General features: G+C 38.8%; 1 protein-coding gene across 4 annotated transcripts in view; it reads left to right on the forward strand.

The window, feature by feature from the left end:
- qkia (QKI, KH domain containing, RNA binding a) overlaps nucleotides 1–6,119 on the forward strand; it is a 90,362-nt gene extending 84,243 nt beyond the window's left edge. For 3 of the 4 annotated variants that reach the window (XM_084044220.1, XM_084044221.1, XM_084044223.1), the window contains one exon: nucleotides 347–1,949. In XM_084044220.1, coding sequence (XP_083900346.1) covers nucleotides 347–501 — 155 coding nt within the window. In that variant the 3' untranslated portion in view covers nucleotides 502–1,949. The other variant, XM_084044222.1, reaches the window with a different exon arrangement.
- The last annotated feature ends 15,150 nt before the right edge of the window (nucleotides 6,120–21,269 follow it).

Genomic DNA, 21,269 nt, shown 5'->3' on the forward strand with positions numbered 1-21,269 from the left:
ATTTCTTTTCTACCACATTTTTTAGTCAAAAAGATGTCTGTATTGTGTCTATATGTATTATATTCTGTATAATGTTATTGTTATTGTCCTGTGTATTATTGTATAAGCTGAGCAGTATAAATGACGTGGTAACAAAACAAAATGTGAATGTGATTACTGTAAAAGATGACTGTTTTGCTTAATTTATATGCCGTCGTATGGCGGTGTCACATGCCGAAAATAGCAGATCTATAAGCTTGCAGAATTGCTATTTTTGGCACACACCGTCGTACGATGAAGTATAAGTCAGGCTTTTCTCTCCCTCAAAGTGAATGGTTTCTAACCTTGTGGACCTGTTGCGATCTAGGTGCAATGGCTACTAAAGTGAGACGGCATGACACGCGGGTCCATCCTTACCAAAGGATTGTGACCGCTGACAGAGGTCAGTTTAGTCTCTTTAAGACACACTCTGCTATTGACTTGTATTGCAATGCTCTGTTTAATGCCTTGATGATGCCTTAGTCAGGAATTTATATTGTCTGTGTTCCATTATTATTATTATTACCGTTATTATTATTATTATTATTATTATTATTTCTTCCTACCACCTTTCCTACCCCATACATCCGCACACCAGCTAAATGGTTGACTGTGGTATGCACATGTTGTTTACATTACAGTGTTTCTTCTAGATAGATTAAAAGTGTATACGTATTGAAGCTCAGCAAAAGTGATCTTAAAAGCATTGGTTGTGCATGGTAGTGGGCCCAGGACAGGTAGTACCTACACAGGCAGTGTTTAAGCTATTTTATGACATTCCTCTGATGTGAGATTAGAGCCTAAAAGAGGGCAGACTCTGTTTCCATACATGATTTATCTCCTCTGCTCATAAGGAGCGCTGGAGTGAAGCAGCTGAATATTGTACAGCTTAGAAAGGAGACCCAGAGTAGGGCGAGAACACCAGTACACAGTAAAATCCTCAGTGTTCATTTAACTCTTGAGAGGGCACAAATGTGCCCAATTTGACACGTAAACGTCCATTTGGGTCCAAGGGGATGCGTAAGGGTCCATTTGGCTACATTCGTACTACTCTGAGTTACAGAGAGAGTACAAATGGATAAATTAACACAGATGATTTTACTAGCCTATCGGCTGCCTCGTGTTTATTTTTTTCTTGCCCTGAGTTTGCATTTTCCATTTTATGGATTTTATTTTCGCTATGGAAGACAGACACACGCACAGACATAAGCTGAAGTAGCTTCCAATTCTCTCCACTGTATCAAAAAAATATATTAAAAAATAAATCCAGGCAAAATATTTTTTTTAATGCTATTTCAGTTGTACACGAGGTACTGTCATTTTATATTTGAACATTTTATAGCAAATGTATTTATGCTCCTGTATATACATTATTAAAAAAATATATATAAATATACTTATAAATAAAGAGAAAGAATCGGAAAACAGCGATTCATCTATTTATTGCACATATTCATAACACCTACCATAGTCACTGTACCGCATAACATTAGTTACCGCCAAGTCCTCCTTACCACTAATCACACTGTGCGTAACTTGCATTCCAACTCGAAAGAAACTAAAACACTAGATTTTTGTACTATTTTATTTGTTTGTTTGTCTGTCCGTTTTGTGACACCTTTGCTTCTGTTTGTTGGTACTTGGGGGCAATAATGTAGCGCTTGAATTAAACCCACCTTAGCAAACTGATTGAGGGTTGGGGGCTTGGTAGCTTTGGGATCGTGATGTAGCCTATGGCGTCATGATTAAAACCAGATGACGTAGGCGGGGTTAGACTCTTTTTGGCGGGAGATAATAGCTAATAGAAGGGGGAACCACATTAAGAGATTGCATTCATTTTATTGTTAAAATGATGTCATTCCAGTCTCTTCTTGCTGACACTAATATCCTTTCTATCTTTTTTTTCTGTTTGTTTTTGTTTTTTGTTTCTAACCACCTAGCCGCCACCGGCAACTAACACATGACCTTCTGACCTCTGAACTCTTCACCCAATGACGAGCTGCCCCAAGCCTGCCTGCTGATCAGTTAACTGGTAATTGCCTTTTGCTAGCCTCTCGGACGCAAGTGTGAAAGAAAGAGAGAGAGAGGCGCCTGCCCCGTACAGTTACCCTAACCTGTTATGACGAAAAAAACGACGACAAAAAAAAAAAGAAATGAACACAGAACCTTCATAGAAACACAACAAAAAAACCTGACAAGTTGTGTGATTTTCATTTGTTTTATTTTTCTCTCTGTTCGTTGAGTTTAATTCCCATTCTTTCTCTTTCTTTTTCTTCATGAATCATATCCTGGGTGGATGTTTGTTTTTGACTCATGAATCTGCACTGAATTATATAGCAATAATGACCCCCGCCCAACCCCACCCTCTAACACCCCCCCCTCCCCCTCAAAAGAAATCCCCTACTTCTAGAATGTTGTGATTTGGTGACCTCATCCATATGAATTAATGCTATAAATGGGAGCCGAACCCCAAACACCATGCTGTCTCATAATGATGACATCAACCCCCCTCTAATGTGTAACCCTGTCTCCCCAAAAACAAACAAAAAACAACAATAAAAAAACAACTCCTCAGCGCCCCCTCCCACCTTCCACTCCGATCCAACACCCGCTTATTAAGAAAAAGAAATGGAAGGAAAGAGAACACTCACACCAACTTTGTTTAATATCTGTTTTTTTGTCATTTTAATGTACAGTAGTGATGTTATTGAGCTCTGAAACATAATTATGAGCCGACACATTCTGGGTGTGCTGCTGAAAACAGCTGTCTGTTTTTTAAAATGCATGGCTAAATTGATGCAAATGGAGCTTTTTATGATTTCTGTGTTTGTTTCTCTCTCTCTCTCTCTCTCTTTTGAGTCATCTTTCTTCACTTTAATTTCAATGCCTCTATTGTCCACATCTCACTAATTAGCTTTGTTTTTGAAGGACTAGCAAGAAAAAAACAAATACACAGGTTGAGAAAAGGCAAGCTTATGTGAGAGAGTCTCGTCAGGCCAGGTAGCTGAAACTAGGAAGTGGCTAGGAAAGGTCAGGATGGGCAGGGAAAGATTTGGGATGAGGAGTCCGTATTTTTATTAATACTATTTTTGAAAGTAGGATGTGTTGCGGTTTTGGGGACATTGGAACAGTGCATATAACCTGCTAGCTACTGACCATAACTATGCCCCCACCCCACACTGCATCCATTATACAGTGCCTGATGTATTTAGTCAAAAATATCTCAATGCATTATGAGCTGTGATCTAAAAGACAAAAAAAAAGTATTTAGTGTGCATATTTAGCCAAAGGGTTACCTATTGAATTATATCTATAACTTGCAGAGGGCTCTCTTGGTAATTTTAGGTTTGGAAAGGGTGTGAAGTTGTGCCTGCATTCAGCCGGAAAAAGACAGCCAATCATTTTAGATGAAGATTGTTCTCTCATCAGTGCTCTAGCTTTCCTATGAAGTGACATACCGACAATTAACACTAATGCTTCATTTATGCTCTTTCGTACAACGGTGTCACAAGCCAAACATTTTCGATCTACACGCTACCCTACGCGTCGCATCCTCGATGCACTGTGATCTTGTAGATCGCCAATTTTGGTACACGACACTGTCGCACGACAGAATATAAATTGGGCTTCACTCAAGATGCTATACAGTACATTACTGGGCAGGGAGGTTTTGCACATACATGCTTTCCTCTTTGATTTCTGCCTTTTTGTTGTTTGGACTTTTTGTTTTGATTTTCTCTCTTTTGTTGTTTTTGCATCTCAGCATTTGGCCAATTGGTGTTTTGTGTGTTTATGACTTAATTTTTAACCTTTTCACAATAATCAGGTTGGCATGATAACAAGTTGACCTGCAAATGAGAGAAATACGTTTTAGTCACTTTTATTAATGAGTTAACTTTCTTTTCTTTGTCACACTTGACAAACCATTTCAAAGTAAAAGCGCATCCACAATGTGTCACTCCCTCCACGTGATGCTATTCCAGCTCCTGAGCCTGTGGGCTTTTATTTTTAAGTATTTTCTCAAGAAAAAAAAAATAGGATGTGAAAGCCATGCCTGCCTGTTCAAATTGCTTTATACATACCTTATATATATATATATATATAATATATGTATATATTTATATATATATGTATGTATGTATGTGTATATATATATATATATATATATATATATATATATATATATAAATATATATATATATATATTAAAATGTAGATACCTGTCATTGCATATATAAATACAGAAGAGAACAAAATTAGACAATTTTACAGGGTGCTGGAGAAGACAAAAGAAAATATATTTTTGGCAATTTTAGCTTTTTTATACTCAAACTTGCAGTTACAAAATATGAAAAAGAAAAAAAAAGTGGGGGGAGTTTAAAACAGTATTTTGGGGGAGGGAGGGTGTTAGGAAGAACGCTGTGTTACCATGGCTATTATTGGCTAGGAAAATGAAGACCAAAACAGTGATAAACCCTAGGGATGTTATAAGAGCCAAGTGTTGTGCTGAGAGAGTTGGACAAACATCCAGAGAAGTTTAAAAAAAGAGTCAAGAAATCAAAGTGCCTTATCGACGGTCGTTTATGTTTTCCAAGTATTAAGATTATGTTCAATAATATCCAGCACCAACCGGGATGGCGCAGTTAGGAATGGCTAAGTGGTTACGCACTCCTAAGATTTGAGCAGGGTAGCTCTTGCCATGTTGCAGGGCTACCATAGTTATTCTATGCAAAAAGAATAGCAGTCGTTTGACCAGCTAAACATGTGCCATGGTTTTGTCTTCCTGAAATTTATTTTGATTTTTGAAAAAGAAATTATTTCTGCCCTTTACTCAGCCATTTGAGCAACCGTTGTTCACTTTTTATTTCCTGTGTTTTTGGTTTGTAACGATTTTATTATAGTTTTGATTTTTTTTTTCTGTGTGTGTGTGTGGTGACTGTGACTTACTCTTCCAAGAACAAATTGAACTGCCAATAGCAACGCAGTAGTCTGCCAGAACATGCTTTGATCGTAAGCTGAAAGTAAAAAGAATCAGTTAAAGGAAATTGATTTTAATGGGGTGGGTTCGTCCAACTTGGGGAATGCCTCTTGTTTGTTTCAAAAGCTGGAAACTGAAAGCAATCCAATCAGTGCCAATGTTTCTCTATAATACCATTGACAATACAATTCCCAAATCTTTAACATAATCGTATGATTTTAATCATTGGCAACCAAGCTGCTGGCTATTGAATCAAGCCCTTAACCAGCTCCATCTCACAACCAAAGAGTTTTCAGTTGTTGAAACTACTGATTTTTTTTCCTCCTTAAAAGCTAACAAGAAAGAAAAAAAAAACAGTTAAGATTGATTCAAGGAATTCCTAGGTCCTGACAACCACCCCTGGCAGTCTGTTCTGTTAAAGATTTCCTCCATCTTGCTGTTACACCAAGAGGTCAAATGAATTCGTTTTTTCAGTGTTATCTATTTTGAGAAAAAAAAGAGAGAAATGCAATATTAAAAAGTGGAGCAAGAGATGACAATTCAGCATTTGACAGTATTAAGAAAATTCCCTCTGCAATGTTACAACGTGCTGTGTCATTGTAAAAGGCTGGATAAACGTCCCATCAGGTGAATGGTGAACTCTATACCTACCGTACTCTCTCTGGCCTGCCTACTACATGTATGATAATGTAATTAACAGCCATTGTTACAGGTTTATAATGTATTTTTCTAATCTCATTTTATATGTATATTATAAATCATTTTTCTGACTCCTTTTTTTCTTTTGTTTTTGATGAAACCCACTGCAACTTTTATTTTCCTTTTCCCACCTTTTTTTTCTAAATGCCCCCTCTACTCTCTCCCCCCTACACTACCCCTCTCTCTTACATCTTCAAAACTGTCTCTTGTGGGGAGTGTTGCCTTTCCTAGTTATATTTTGTTTTGTTTTTCTTGCCAAAAACCTAGCTTGTTTAACTCATTAGCGACTTTATTAGTTTCCTTGTCATAAGTATTTTTACATGCTTGCATTTAGTTTTCATGGTGTATGCTGTTATTCTTTTTTTTTTTTCTTATTAACCTCTTGGCATTTATTTTAATAAAACATTCTTAGTAAGAAATTTTACTAACTTGCTGATATTTTTGTCTTGTGTTTTTAACCAGTTTCATGAATGTACTACTTTGGTCTGGTTCACGGACTAACAAAATTAAAACTGGTGTCTGGCCGCCATCACTTACACTGACTGACAAAACACACACACACACACACACACACACACACACACACACACACACACACACACACACACACACACACACACACACACACACACACACACACACACACACACACACACACACACACACACACCAGTTACATGTACACATGCAAAAGCTCTCTTTCAACATGCTGTACGTATATAGGACATTTGCAAGACATTAAGGAACACTTTCACAAAACACAAACAATAAAGACATATTCACTCACCGCACAAAAACGCACTCACACAGCCTAACTGGAAACTGTGCACGAGCCGATATCCGTCCCTCACTCCTGCTCACGCGCTCTCACCTTTGTTGCTGGAAATAAACAGAAATGTGCTGACACTCTCCCTTCAGTTCCAACACCACTACTTGCTCTCGTTCGTCTCTGTGGGGGACCGTTCTCGCTGGTTATCCCCGTCTTTCAATGTCAGTGGAACCTGATTTATGTGCCGTCGTATGATGGTGTCACTCGCCAAAAATGGCCGATTTGCAAGCTCACATCGTGTCGCCTTTGCGACCTTGTAAAAGGGCTATTTTCAGTGAGCCACATTGTTGTATGACGCCGTTTAAATTGAGCATGAGTCTGGGAGACAGACCTGTCCGTCTCTCCCCTCCTCCGCAACATGGGAAGTGTTGTATTGAGAAACAAATGGGTTGTACTGTAACAGTGGCTTAAGCCAACTTTCTGCTTTATTGTGTGGCGAAAATGCATACCTACAAGATCACAACGCGTCATGTATGTGACACATTTTGAGCTTGTAGGTCTGCTATTTTTTGCACTTGACACCGCCGTGCCGTGAAGTATGAATCAGGCTTTACACAAGAGCGACTGCCATTCTCAGGGTCAGTCAGTTGTCTTCAACCAAACACTCTGAGTAAATAGATTTGTTATAATTTTCTCAACAAATAAATGTTTTACCTCCATATATTGATATGTCAGACCGTATGGGTTTACTTACTGAAGGTTTCCTCTGCTTAGCCCTTTATTTAGTTAGCAGGGCTAGTCTTTTTCTGTGTGCTATGCAAAATGCTGCCCATTATTATACAGTGTTACTGCATAATATGCCTAGTCATCACAAAGGGATTTATTTTACCTGTAGCTGATGATCTTGACTCATCACCATGTTGTAGAGGGTAGGAAGCCGTTTACGCTGATCCACATCTAGATTTGGAACAAATCTAAGATGAGTGGGCTGGTCTGAAGCTGGCAATATTTCACTATTGTTTTATAAATTACTAGCAATACAAGTCCTTCCATGAGTTGTTAAACCAACAGTGGTTTTATTGACATACTGGGTAATAACTGGCACATCAGACAGCATTGGTAATAATAAATAATAAGAAACAAAGCATAGTGCTTCTGTTGTACATATCTATAACCATCAAAGTCATCCCACATTTTGAAGATGCAAATGAAGAGTAGCCAATGTGAAACTTTGGGATCAATTTCTGACAGTTCTTTCCATTAGACATGATAATGTGGCATTCAGCTAGATAGTATTTATTGTGAGCTTTATTTAAAAAAAAAACTTCCTTGTGGGAGCCCCGTCTGAATCCCAGCCAGCGTGTGTGTTATTCATTCTACTAATGTGTCAGTGTAGCCGTCCCGGGGTTCATTCAGCTCTTCACTGTTCTACTCTTTTGCTTCTCTCACTCGTCCTTCACTAATTTCAGTTTTTGACACTGACACACAAGCAAAGAAATTAACTTCATTAATCTCCTTATTACTTTAATAACGCACCGAGTGATGCCTCCAGTTCTTTTTCTAATTTAATTTTGTTTATTTTTCTTTTCCAAGTGCACAACAGAAGCAAACCTTGACCTTAACCATTCTAATTCCCTTTCACGCCTCGGCAAGAAAACACCAATTAAAGTGTCTAACACCTGACTCATTCTTTCCTGTCTGAAATTAACATTTCATTTTGTTTTCTTTGATTTGAAAATGGGTGTTTTCGTCCTACAGCACAACAACCTGCTTGTACACCAGCAAAGCCAGAGACAGATATTGAATGACCAGCTGCCAATCAAACCCGTTTCCTTTCGTCTGAATTTAGAGCCATGTTTTATAAATGAGTTCTGAAAGCGTACGCTTTCTGCATCTATGCAGAATTTAATTGGCTTCCCATGTTTTTTATTGGCTGTTCTGTATCGAATAACCGTGGCTAAGATCCATCCATTAGCAGTGGGTGTATTTATGCTGTCACCAGCACAAGTGTTGCTTTTTTATGTCGGCGAGGTTTTTAAAGGCTCGCCTCGTAAAATTGAGCTGATGAAAAGAACATCAAGTGGAACGTTATTTTTTCCTGAGCACAATGCATTTCACTTGACTAACAAGTGCCTTTTGTGACTTTTAAAAAAAAAAGATATATATTTTTGTATCATTCAAGGGCCAATTTTCTGTCTCCCCTTTCTCTCACCCAAAAGCTTTAGGTGCAGCATTAAACTAAAAGCCCATGCGCTTTCAGCACACAAGTTATTTATATATATATATATATATATATATATATATATATATATATATATATATATATATATATATATATATATATATATAACTGGAACAGATTTGACCAAAGTGAGAAATTTAAGCTTCAGTTTAATGGTAAAGTTGGCTCTATATTTGATTAGCTGATAACTTTTTTCCTTCGCTCTACCCTAATGTTTCCCGCCTTCTGATTGGACCACACTGTGCTGTCTGTGGCCCTGTCTTAGTGCCTTTCCTAGTCTGATGAATACTTAACAATACGACGATGTCGCGCACCAAAAACAGCTGATCTACAAGCTCTGCTGTTTTTGACGCGCTACTCTTGTAGCAGGGCATTCATTGTATTTATCTACTAACTACCTTTCCACCTGTTAATGTCAAGTCGTATCTCTTCTTTTTCTTCTTCGAAGAAACATTCCTCTAACGATCCAAACGACAGCAGGTTTTACCCATCAGTATTGGTCTCTCAAGTGACCTAGCACTCAGGTGGTTAAAGGGTAAATGCTACCAAAATAAACTGACACATTTTGGCCCCACTGGAATTATGTTTTTGTTTCATTTGTTGTGTGTTTTGTCTGTGATGAATATATGCATTGGAAGCATAATTTAAAAAGAATGAAATAAAAAGCTATTTTTGTTTTCTCCTGAAGTTATGACGTATACTGTAAGTTCCTCATTCATAGTGGTGCACTAAAATCTGTGAGAATGTTTGTGGAGTTGTAAGTTTATATGTGAAGTAGTTTTCATTTTGTTTGTGTTACCTTGTTTATATAGAGGTGTAGATTAGAAATCTTGAATAGGGTGTCAAACATGTTATGGCAGTTTTTGTTGCTCACGCCAAAAAAAAAGGAAAAAGCAAATGTTTCATGTGTGCAATAAAGAACCATATTTACAAGCTTCCTTCTGACCGCTATACCTGGTCTGGTCCTTGCCTCTGCCCTATACTTCTTTACTGATAATATGATTTCTCTAGATTGCAGTGACCTTCGGGCGTTTCAAGGTAGGTGCACGCCGGCTTCCGCAGGAAATAAAATGTGAAAGTTCAGCGCTGGGGGAAATTACTGCATAAGCTCTCTAAGTGAGATCAAGCTCTTTTAACGTGGAGTCTGTAAAATGTTAGAAACGCTGCCCTTGTCTGTGGGTCGACACTAAAGCTTTCTCTCTGGAGATGGTATTTGGCGGTCAAATCCTTTTCCAACTGAGGTCAGTCTGTTGTTTAAGCTGACTTTTAACGAGGCTGTGCCAAGTAACAACTGGGGCAGACCTGTTACATCACATTGGAGAACAACAGACCTGTTATATCGCATTGGAATACAACAGGAGGGAATATGCCACTATTTTCCTCCACACTTCAACCCACTTCAAGTCTTTGTCTTGCCAACCTTGGCTTATGAAAGGTCATGCAACGGTAACATTGTATGGTAGCTGGTTACACATTAAGACATTGACTGTTATCATTTGTCATATTTACACATCAGACTGCACAAACTCAATTTTGGAATAAAATCTGTGGTAAGGAGTTAGGTTTTTTTTTTGTGTGTGTGTGTGTGTGTGTGTGTGTGTGTGTGTGGTGACATTGCTACACAGTTAACACATCAATGAGGTTAACTAGTTGCTTAAAATATGACACCATTAACCCCCATACCTGCCAACTCTCCTGTTTTCACCAGGAGACTCCTGTTCTTCCATTTCTCCTATTTTGGGGGGTTCCACCCTTTTTGTGTGACCCCTCACTGATATGCAGCCACGGCCATTCATGTTAATTTGCTAGTTCCTTGAGTTTTTGATATAAATCATAATGGCAGTATTTGATCGTTCTTTTTGTTGGAAGGTGTGAGTGGGCTCTCTCTCAAAGTGCTGATGGGATGGATTACTGACAATGAATTACAAAATGGTAGAATCCCCCCCACCCCCTCTAAATTCAATAAATCTAAGATATGATTGCTATTAACTTAGTTAATAGCAATCTCAGATTTAACTGAGTTAATTTAACTACCTGTGACATCATCAGCAGAGATTCTTAGGCAGTTCTACCCTGTAACAGTAACAGGGTTTCAGGGGAAACCAGCAAAATGAGGAATAATATAATAAATGTCTCTAATTTTTTACAATGTATTTGATATTACATTTATATTTTTTAATAAATTATGCATTTCATCCTCTATATATTGTCCAGCAACCTTTATGAAAAAGGCGAAAAAAGATAGTAGACCCGTGGGAGCCAGATTGCTCAGATGCCGAGATGTCTGTGCTGGGATTCGATACCATGGTCTTGTGGTCTGAGGTCAAGAGCTCTTCCGAGCTAAAGCGGGGAACATTGGAGCAGTTGCTTGTATTACAAGCAGAACTCACACTTTCAACTCCCACCCTCGCCAGGGTCAAAAACGTTATATTTGAAATCCAAACGTTTATGTAGATGAATGAAGTCAATGAACGGGTCAAAAATGGAGAAAGTGCAAGCACCAGGTTGAAGTTCATCCATGACAGTCATGACAGATCCAGACTGCACTAGCGATTTGTTTACATTCGACCGCATGGCTCATTTGCTTAAGACGTTACCATATTGATTTTATCCCACTGTTAACGTTAGGGTTATGTTTTATATATTTTGTTTAAGACTTACAGTAGGCTGCCTTGCCCCACTGGAATACAGTGACTGATATGAATTAATAAGAATACTGGACCATACGTAAAATGAAGAATACCTTGTGATGTCAGTGACATTTTATTACAAATGAAAATAAAAATAAGAAACAGTGCAGTAACACGTTTTCGAATAGCAGCAGTTTTGCATGTACAATATAAATATTAATATATTGTCTGTCGGACGGAAACCTCATTATGGCCAAAACTGTTACTTTTCAGCATAAACATTCTAAAATAGCAAAAACAGCAGATCGACAAAAAAAAACAAGACTCGCGCAACATAATTTGGCAAGACACACCATCTCCGGTTTACTTCCCGTATCTGCATAGTCTTGCGTAGCTATCTGTGTGAAGTGGACGGACGCCAACTTGCCTAATAAGGCGTCCGCCCACTTCACGCAGATAGCTACGCGAGACACGAGGTCAGCAGCAAAATGTTATTAATAAATATGGCTCTTTTATTGCTACTTTTAACTTTTTAATGGATCCTATGTAAGTAAAGCCTGATAAAAGTGTCAATCTCCCAAAATCCACCAGAATACTGGAAATTACATCTACTCTGTTAAAAAAATCCTGGGGGGGGGACTCCCAGCGTGGTCAAGAGCCCCCCCCCCTGGGAAAAAAATCTCCTGTTATCGGACGGTCTGAGGTTGGCAGGTACAGTATGTTAACCCCTTGTGGAGTAGTGTATGACATGTGTTTGATAGAAGGTTGGACACTGTCCAACCTTCTATCAAGCACATGTCATACTCATGTATTTTATTCCCGTTTCTCTCTCTTGCATTAACGTTGCAATGGTTCCTTGACAATAGAATGACGTTTCACACATTATTCTCCGTTGCCGACTGATTCACATTCACATGGTTTGGAAAATGAATTAATCATCCGTAGCACTACACCCAGTCACCCTCTCCTACCGATTACACATTTCTTGTATACAGCATTAAAGACTTTAACTTTTTAAAATGATAAGTGGGCATTTCATTTGGGATTGTATATCCTTTTTTCCTTTAAATTTCTATTAGGCGTTATTTTGCTTTATAAAGACCAGTGTCGGAAGACAGGAAACCAAGGGCAGAGATAGGGGAGACTAGACAGGAGTTGGGTCAAACACGGGTCATAGCAACTCACAAAAAGCTTGTGGTCAGTGCACTAACTGGTTGAGCCGCCAGGCATTCCGGGGTAGTAAATATGAATTTGCACTGATACTCCCCAAAAAAAGGTCAGTATTGATGAAGACAAATCTCTTTCTGTACCATTCTCTCTGTTGCTGGAGGACAGAGCTGTTGGAAGTGACTTTAATGTCATGCAGGCAGGAAGCAGTAGAAGAAGAAGTGGAGGGCGGCTGGGGTGAGGCGGTGGTGGCATCCAATGCATCAAAGGAACATTTGTCGCAGAGACCAGCTGGGTTTTAAACATAAAAAGAGAAAACTAAAGCTGAATGTGTGTGTGACTGTATTCACAACTAAAAGTGTGTGTGTGCGACTGTGCGTGCGTGTGTGTGCGCGCGCACGTGCACGTTTGTGCGTGGGAGGTGGTGTAGAGTGGAAGTGTTGCGTCAGTGACAGATGAACCAGCTTCCTGTGGAGTGAATATGGGGCATTCATCAGAGTGCAGCTGTTTCTCCCCATCTCTTGATTTCACCTCTCTCTCTCTGTGTGTGTGTGCGTGCATGTGTGTGTGATAGAGATAGAGGGGGAGTTGTTTTAGAGTACACAGTTGTTGCAGTTTTCAAGCCCAGTTTGATGAATGAAGCTCCATAGTTCTTAAGGCACCTGTGCCAAGTGACACAGTCTAGCAGCTGGATTTGGTGTGTGTGTGTGTGTGTGTGTGTGTGTGTGTGTGTGTGTGTGTGTGTGTGTGTGTGTGTGTGTGTGTGTGTGTGTGTGTGTGTGTGTGTGTGTGTGTGTGTGTGTGTGTGTGTGCAGAAAATGGTGAGACCGTGTAGCTCTTGCTTTTTATATTAATTCGTTAAAATTCACTTTGAGAAATACCATTCCCTTTTCTCCCGCCAAATACAAAAACGGTCTCATTTACATAATGCTCTATAGTCAGCCACCTGGCACTTCCTGTGCGGCCTTGTCCTGCGCCATTAACTGACCAAACCACACACCACACACACCATTTCACATAGCAGAGACTTTACTGCAGGCCCAAACATCACATCACATAAGTCAAGCCGAAATGTTGCTGTAAAACGTATAGTACTTTACAGTACACATGTACCGCAGGGTTTTATTTGCTGGGGTGTATAAGGGGAAATCCATGCTTTTTGTTTTATATCCCCCTGGTCATCTGGTCATTCATTTTTATGGCTGGTGGGGATACTGTACTGTATGTTCTATCCCTGCTTCTGGTCAAACTGAACTAAAGCTAGAGACTGATGGTAATGTGTTTAAATAACAGACTATAAATTATGATTAAAATCAAATCAATTGTGCTCACATGAATAGTTTCTGTTATTTGAATGATTGTTTACTTTTGTTTCACAAGTTAATGTATTGGGTCTGATTTTGAGTATAATGATGTAACAAGAAAGAATGACATAGATGTCATGGTGGACGGCGCAGCGCCCCCCCCCCCCCAAAAAAAAAAGAAAAAAGTGTTTGGGGGTACAAAAGCATGAAATGAAAAAAAAAAAAAAAAAAAAGGAGGTCTGCGGTTACTTTAGTAGTTACTTACACCAAAAAGTAATGCGTTACTGTGAAAAGTAACTTTTAAGTTCACGTTTTGGCCTATAACTCTTGAACTATATAGGCCAAAACATGAATCTGCCTGTTACAGCGCCACCATGAGGCCAGCAGGAGGCTGCGTTAATGACTATTTACCAATGGACCGAATGCCCCCGCCCTCCCCCAGGTAAAAATCACTAAATAACGATAGAAAGCAATACATGATTTTTAGCGGTGCCAACCGCTCTAAGCTTGACTTTGTCCGTTTGCGCGTCCGTCCGTATGTTATGAGCACGGGATGAGCACGGCAAAGAAGCAAACAGCTATAACTTCAGTTTGCAGCATGCCACCAAGTCCAAATTTTGTATGTGGACTTAGACCACCAATAGGGACGAGCATGAATTGATGACGTTATCAAAGAGGGGTCCAGGGACCCCCGGCGCCCGTATGAGCACGGGATGAGCACGGGATTTTAAACAGCTATAACTCCAGTTTGCAGCATGCCACCAAGTCCACATTTGGTATGTGGACTTAGACCACCAATAGGGACCAGCATGAATTGATGAAGTTATCAAAGAGGGGTCCAGGGACCCCCAGCGCCCGTATGAGCACGGGATGAGCACGGGATTTTAAACAGCTATAACTCCAGTGTGCAGCATGCCACCAAGTCCACATTTGGTATGTGGACTTAGACCACCAATAGGGACCAGCATGAATTGCTGAAGCCCCGCCCCCTCTGTCTTCCCATTGGCTGGCCTTCAAACAGCCATAACTCAAGTTCGCAGCTTGCTATGGAGTACAAATTTTGTACATGGACTAAAGCCAGCAATAGGGACTAACTGTCATTACTTAAACCCCGCCCCCTCTGTCTGCCCATTGGCTGGGCTTTAAACAGCCATCATTCCAGTTTGAAGCATGCTACCAAGTACAAATTTGGTAAGTGGACTCAGACCACCAATAGGGACGAACTGAAATGAGTTAAGGCCCGCCCCAAAGGCACCGCTTCCTTCACACAGGGTGTGATTTTTTTTTAACACTCATATTTTAATTATTATAATTACAAACTAATAAAATAACCCTTGTTGTGAAAAAAACAAAGTAGTCCTTTAAAGTATCAAAAGTACAGGCCTTCTACAATTTCTGCAATTATCAGATTAACAAGCTCACAGTTATTTTCAAATAGCCTATGTATAAAATGAAAATTAGATACATGTTTCATAATATCATAATTTCTATCTGAAAAGTAACTAGTAAGAAAGCTTTCAAGTAGTTGTAGTGGAGTAGTATTATTGGAAGTGGGAAATACTCAAGTAAAGTACAACAACCTGAAAATTGTACTTGTACAGTAAATGTATTTAGTTACTTTCCAATTCCACCACTGTATTTTAGCATACTTCAGTGGTGGAAAATGTACTCACATGTTTTACTTGAGTAAAAGTATCAGTACTACATGGTAGAAGTACTCTGTTACTAGTAAAAGTCTGGTATTATAAATTCATGAAAAGTACAAAAGTATTGGTATCAAAATGTACTTTAAGTACCAAAAGTAAAAGTACAAAAATGTTTGAAAGTAGTTGTGAGCTTAGATCGGCTATGTTCAAATAGCCTACATATAAAATAGGGCTTTGAAATGTGTAAAATAGGACCATTAGTGGCTAATGTATTTTATATAATGTCATAATTCATATCTGAAAAGTAAGTGGTAGAAAGTTATTTATTTTAGTTTGTTTTGTTTTATTTCGTTTGCATTTATCATTGTTATTATGGCTTATAGACCAATTATTTGTTTACTAACATTGAGCCTGGACGCACAGGTGATTGTTTCACGCAATCAATTCCCAACCTGTTTCGGGGTGCACTGGTTTCAGCACACCCCAACCCCCTCTTGTGTGTGTTGGCTAGTGAGACGCGTCCTAACGAGACCTGATATAATGGGTTTCGTTGCGCGCACGCAGCCAGTATGACGTCGTCTGTTAAGGGGTCTATTATCAGATGTGGACAGTAACTGATGAATTTGTAAATTTACTTGAGTAGCCTACTGTGTGTGTGTGTGTGTGTGTGTGTGTGTGTGTGTGTGTGTGTGTGTGTGTGTGTGTGTGTGTGTGTGTGTGTGTGTGTGTGTGTGTAATTTGTGTGTGTGTAATTTGTAGATAGGGACAACACTAGTTGTCGATGCAAACATAACACTTCAGGTCCCTTTTAGTTAGCGCATAGCAGTGACATATGGTGCCTTTTTTCCTTGAATATTCATGAAAGGCAGAGTGACATGGTTTGTTTTTCGCCTTGAAAACAATGAAAGGCATCCAATGTTGCTATAGTCAGTATGCCTAAATTGTATGTCTTTCATCCACGTTTCCCCATTCAGACAGTATGGCATGAATACAGTCTCAAAGGGGAAACGTTTTTATTGTTTGACTCATATATATTATATATACATGTTTTTAGTGTTTTAGTGGTTATTTTGTGCTGCACCACTATAGGCTATAAAGATATGCATTTAGTTTACTCGTTTTGAATCAAACCTGCACTAATTTGACTTGTGATAAAAAAAAAAGCCATATAAAAAAATACAGCAATTCATTGGTGTGAAAAATAAGTAATGTACTTTTACGTATACTTAAGTATTTCTAAAAGTATTTACTCTTGATTACTTAAGTATATTTAAAAGCAAGTACTTTTTTACTCTTACTTGAGTAACATTTTGACTGAGCTACTTTTACTTGTAGTGGAGTAAATTTAAGCAGGAAGTATCTGTACTCTTACTCAAGTACTGGGAAAGACTCTACTCTGTCCACCTCTGCTTATTATGCAGGGGCGTCGAATGAAATAACGGCTCTATTGTTAAGTAGTTAATGTGTGAATTACTTTGAAACTAATGGCCAGTGGTCAGTATCACCTCAAGACAATAGGGAGTAGTATCAACACCAGTCCACAACATATAAATACTAGATCTGTAAGTAAAAGTATTATTGTCATTATTACAATTGTTGTATGATTATTACCTGCTTATGTAGGGCTTCTAGCGCCACCCAGTGGGTGTTCGTATTGAGCGCAGGACTGTGTGATTTATGCGAACGGTCTTCTTACCCCCTGTTTTTCAGTAGCGGGGGGCGGGGAGCGGGGTATAGTATAAACTGTTATATTAGATGAGTGAAACAGCTGTCGATACAGTCAATATAAGTAAATCATTATATGATGATAACCTTAGGACTAACTTTTTTATATTTTTGGGACATTTTGTTATTTTGCACAACACGAAACAGCAGAAATTAAATCTGGCGAAAACAGTTGCGTGCATTAAACTTTAAAGGAAACATGCCGTAAAATATACAATAAATATCCATTTGCCTAATTCACCACTACTTTTGCGTTTGAAAAGTTACTCCTAAGGCTATCATCATATAATGATTTACTTATATTGACTGTATAATGTCCCAAAAATATAAAAAAAGTTACTCCTATAAGGCTATCATCATATAATGATTTACTTATATTGACTGACAGCTGTTTCACTCATGATACAATGTCTCTTTTTTATAATATTTTATAATATAACAGTTTATACTTAGGCTGTCTGAAAGTGTAATGTTTAGAGAAATTCTAAGTTTCAAACGCAAAAGTAGTGGTGAATTAGGCAAATGGATATTTATTGTATATTTAGACGGCATGTTTCCTTTAAAGTTGGGTAGGGTCTAGGGGCGCCCCCGCCCCCGCTACTGAAAAACAGGGGGTAAGAAGACCGTTCGCGTGATGTATGGTTAATGCGACGTCACTTCCGGTTTGCGAGGAGAGTATTTTATTTACTTTCTGTATTTAGGCGGATTAGCGTGTGCATCTGTATGAGGAAAGTGTTGCATAAGTGACTGAGTGATTTATATGTTTACTGTGTAATTTTCAGAGGGATAAGTTAGTAGTTTGACAATATATACAGCAGTAACGATGTGGACTGCGCATGCGTCTGTGTGACGACTTCCGGTTTAGTTCCGGTGTAGTTGTAACTGCGACATGCATTTGGCCTTCAATATTTTTTTGTCAGTTCCTTATTGTCAGTCCGTTTAACACAATGTCACAATATACGTTTACACGATATAGTCATGTATAGGTCTTGGATTGACTAGTGTCATTTGGTGAGTCTGTGATCGATTGCTGTGGTCCTCAAGCCAGAACACTTTACGTCACATTTGATCTTGCGCGTGCGTACATAGTTGTTTTCGTCAACGACAGACAACGCAACAGTTAGCGTAGATGCTTGGTATGATGAATATGCATGAATAATGGTTATTACTCAATGGGATAAACTCTTTCATTGTATTCGTATATGTTGCTTATATATCTATGTATGTTGTCGTATGATTGACGTTATTTTCTTTTCGAGTGTTTCTGTGTATTATGCAGTTCATCTACATCTAATGTGGACACCCAAAGCTAAGCTAATGTGTGTACTGGTATTTCAAGGCCTGGCAGAGAATAACGCTTCGTTTGTCGTAGTTTAGATTTGCGTTGTGAGCTGCACGTCTGCTATTTGCAAACATTTTTGTACTTTGGGTACTGTAAGCACATTTTAATACTAATAGTTTTACTGAAGCACATTAATTCCGGATCCTTCCTCATAATACACTACTTCTACATCGCAGTATTGATACTTTTACTTAAGTAAAACATTCGATCACTTCTTTCCACCATGCCATTTCATTTATATTTGAATCACGTCAGTTTGCAATGCAATTCATAGCTAAAGATGTATAAACCTGTGTGATATAGTGATGTTATAGAGTACTTCTAAACAAGCTAAACAAGTTAAACAACACATATACAGTAACGTAAAAAGGAATATAGGACAAGAAATTAATGTATATACTATTGCTATAAAACAACAAATGTAGCCTACATGTTTAAGCATACAGATGCATTAACTATGTCCATGTGTATGATGCGACAGATTGAATAGCATATTATTGACTTCATTGATGCCTTATTGTTGTTGTAATGTGTGAACAAGATGGCGCTCAAATATTGTACATTTACATTGAAGAATGTCAGCTTGTATGTAATTGTAATTGTGCTGAGACAGAGTGATTCACTCACACGAAGGTTATTTACCATGCTCGAGCTGTATACAGCCTTCAACTCCAGTCTGCAAATCGGCCCAGTGATCTACAGGAACCACATCTCGTGGCCCACTACCCACTACCCACGACCTGCGCCCCCAGACCTTCACTTCAGTTCAACATTGGGCATAAATTTAGCAATATTGACCATGATTTCATAAGAGTGCGGGGCTCACACTGAAATGTACAAATTAGCTCAGCTCTTATAGCATGGCTACACGCTATACAGCAGTTGTGTGGGGCTACTGCGTCGTTGGTTTGAGTCATTAGATGACATTGTTATGTTTGTCATATGTTTTGCTCCATGTAAATTTGATTCCATTATGACTGTTTTCATTGCCCACATTCCATATCCTAAAGGCAATTTACAAGCTCTGATCTATCGCGTTTAGGAGTTCTCCTAACGCTGCCATGACCAATGACTAAATTAGTACAACTAGCTAACAAACAAGTATCTGTTTTATTTAGATTAATTATGTGTGGCAATGTTTAAAATAAATGACGCACTATTTGAAAAGTAATGTGTACATGTGTCTGAAAAAGGTGCGTCTGCAATGAATTACATCAACAATGTTAAAAGGCAACTGCAAAAACAAACTTCCAAATGTATAATCATTTGAAAATAGCAGATCTACAAGCTCACAATGCTTGTAGATCGGCTATTTTCAAATGGCCGAAATGTATGGGCTGAAGTGGTTACTGTATGTTTTGTAATGAAAATCTACAAAGTAACCACTGTAAGTCAACGTCACATGAAGATGTGTGTTTTTAAAAACAAGGTACATTTACAGGTTACTATGTGTATAAAAAAAGGAAACTCATCAGGCTCAAAGAGGAGTAAAATGATCGCTGCCCATCCATATTGTAATGTGATCATTAACATGTGAGGCAACTGGTGACCTGAGCCATCATCAGGATTCGGTTATATTTGCATTGAATGAAAGCACACTGCATAATGATAGAATGGCCTATGCATTTTAGCCATGTGAAACAATGCGGCTCTATTTGCATGTAATCATTTTATGTTGAAAGACTATGTATTTTATTTGAAAACATGTACAGGTTAATATGTACATAAAAAGGGAACAGATAATGTATCTACAGAGCATCACCTCATGTCTGCTTTTACTACGCAAAAGGGTACTATGAAAACATTTTTCAGAACCACGCTGCTGCCCAAAGCAGGAAGCACAATACAACAATACAACCAGAATCTTCAATAGATCAATTTCTATGTACTAAGATCACTGTGCAGGAATATACACAATGCTTAGTCTTTAGGGTGGTTGTGTTCCGTTTGATATCCTTCTCTTATCACACCAACTCACGAATCTTGCTGCTGTGTTTGCACATTGTTGTACTTCGCCCAGCAGATATGGGATTTTTTTGACATTGGTCATGTTTTCAAAATCTCCGTATGTGGTTGTAACCAAAAATGAAATCGGGGCTTCATTGTTGCGTAAATAGATTCAACTCGACACTTATTAATGTTTTGGTGCATTCTATAATTTAATACAACATTCTGATGCCTCCATAGTCTGTCTACCTCTCTGCAGAGTGTGACGGCATGAAAAGCTCAGTGTGTAGAGGGGTGGGCGGGGCTTTAGGCTGCGTGGACACTTCACGGACCTGCTGCTTTTATGAACAAAATGTGCGCACAAGATCAGCTAAAACTATGCTAAATACTATGCGAAATAAAGGTCCGACTTTATGTTTGATAATTTTTTGGGGTTTATCGTAAGTACCTTATATTTATTGGACACTTAAATGTTTTAGGTACATTCTGTAATGGATGGGAAGTTATAAGGTGACATTTCAATGCTGTTAAATGGACACAGGATCAAGCCAGGGAGCAATGGCCGCGGTGCAGGAATGCCAAGAATGTTCAGATCTGAGAGGGGGCATGTTCAGACCTGAGAGGGGGCGTGAGAGGGGGCGTCTCCCTGCATGAAGCCAAGTTGCAGCAACCAATCGGTGGCAACGAAGCAATGACGACGCGTTCCAGACCCTTTTTTACCAAGACCGCCCCCTTTTTCACACAAACAGAGAGTCCCTGACCAAATCACGCCCCGTTACGCCCCTTTTTCGCCTAAGCCACC

This window comes from Gymnoscopelus microlampas (assembly GCF_963454915.1).
Source record: "Gymnoscopelus microlampas genome assembly, chromosome: 20".
In the NCBI taxonomy this organism is placed as follows: Eukaryota; Metazoa; Chordata; class Actinopteri; order Myctophiformes; family Myctophidae; genus Gymnoscopelus; species Gymnoscopelus microlampas.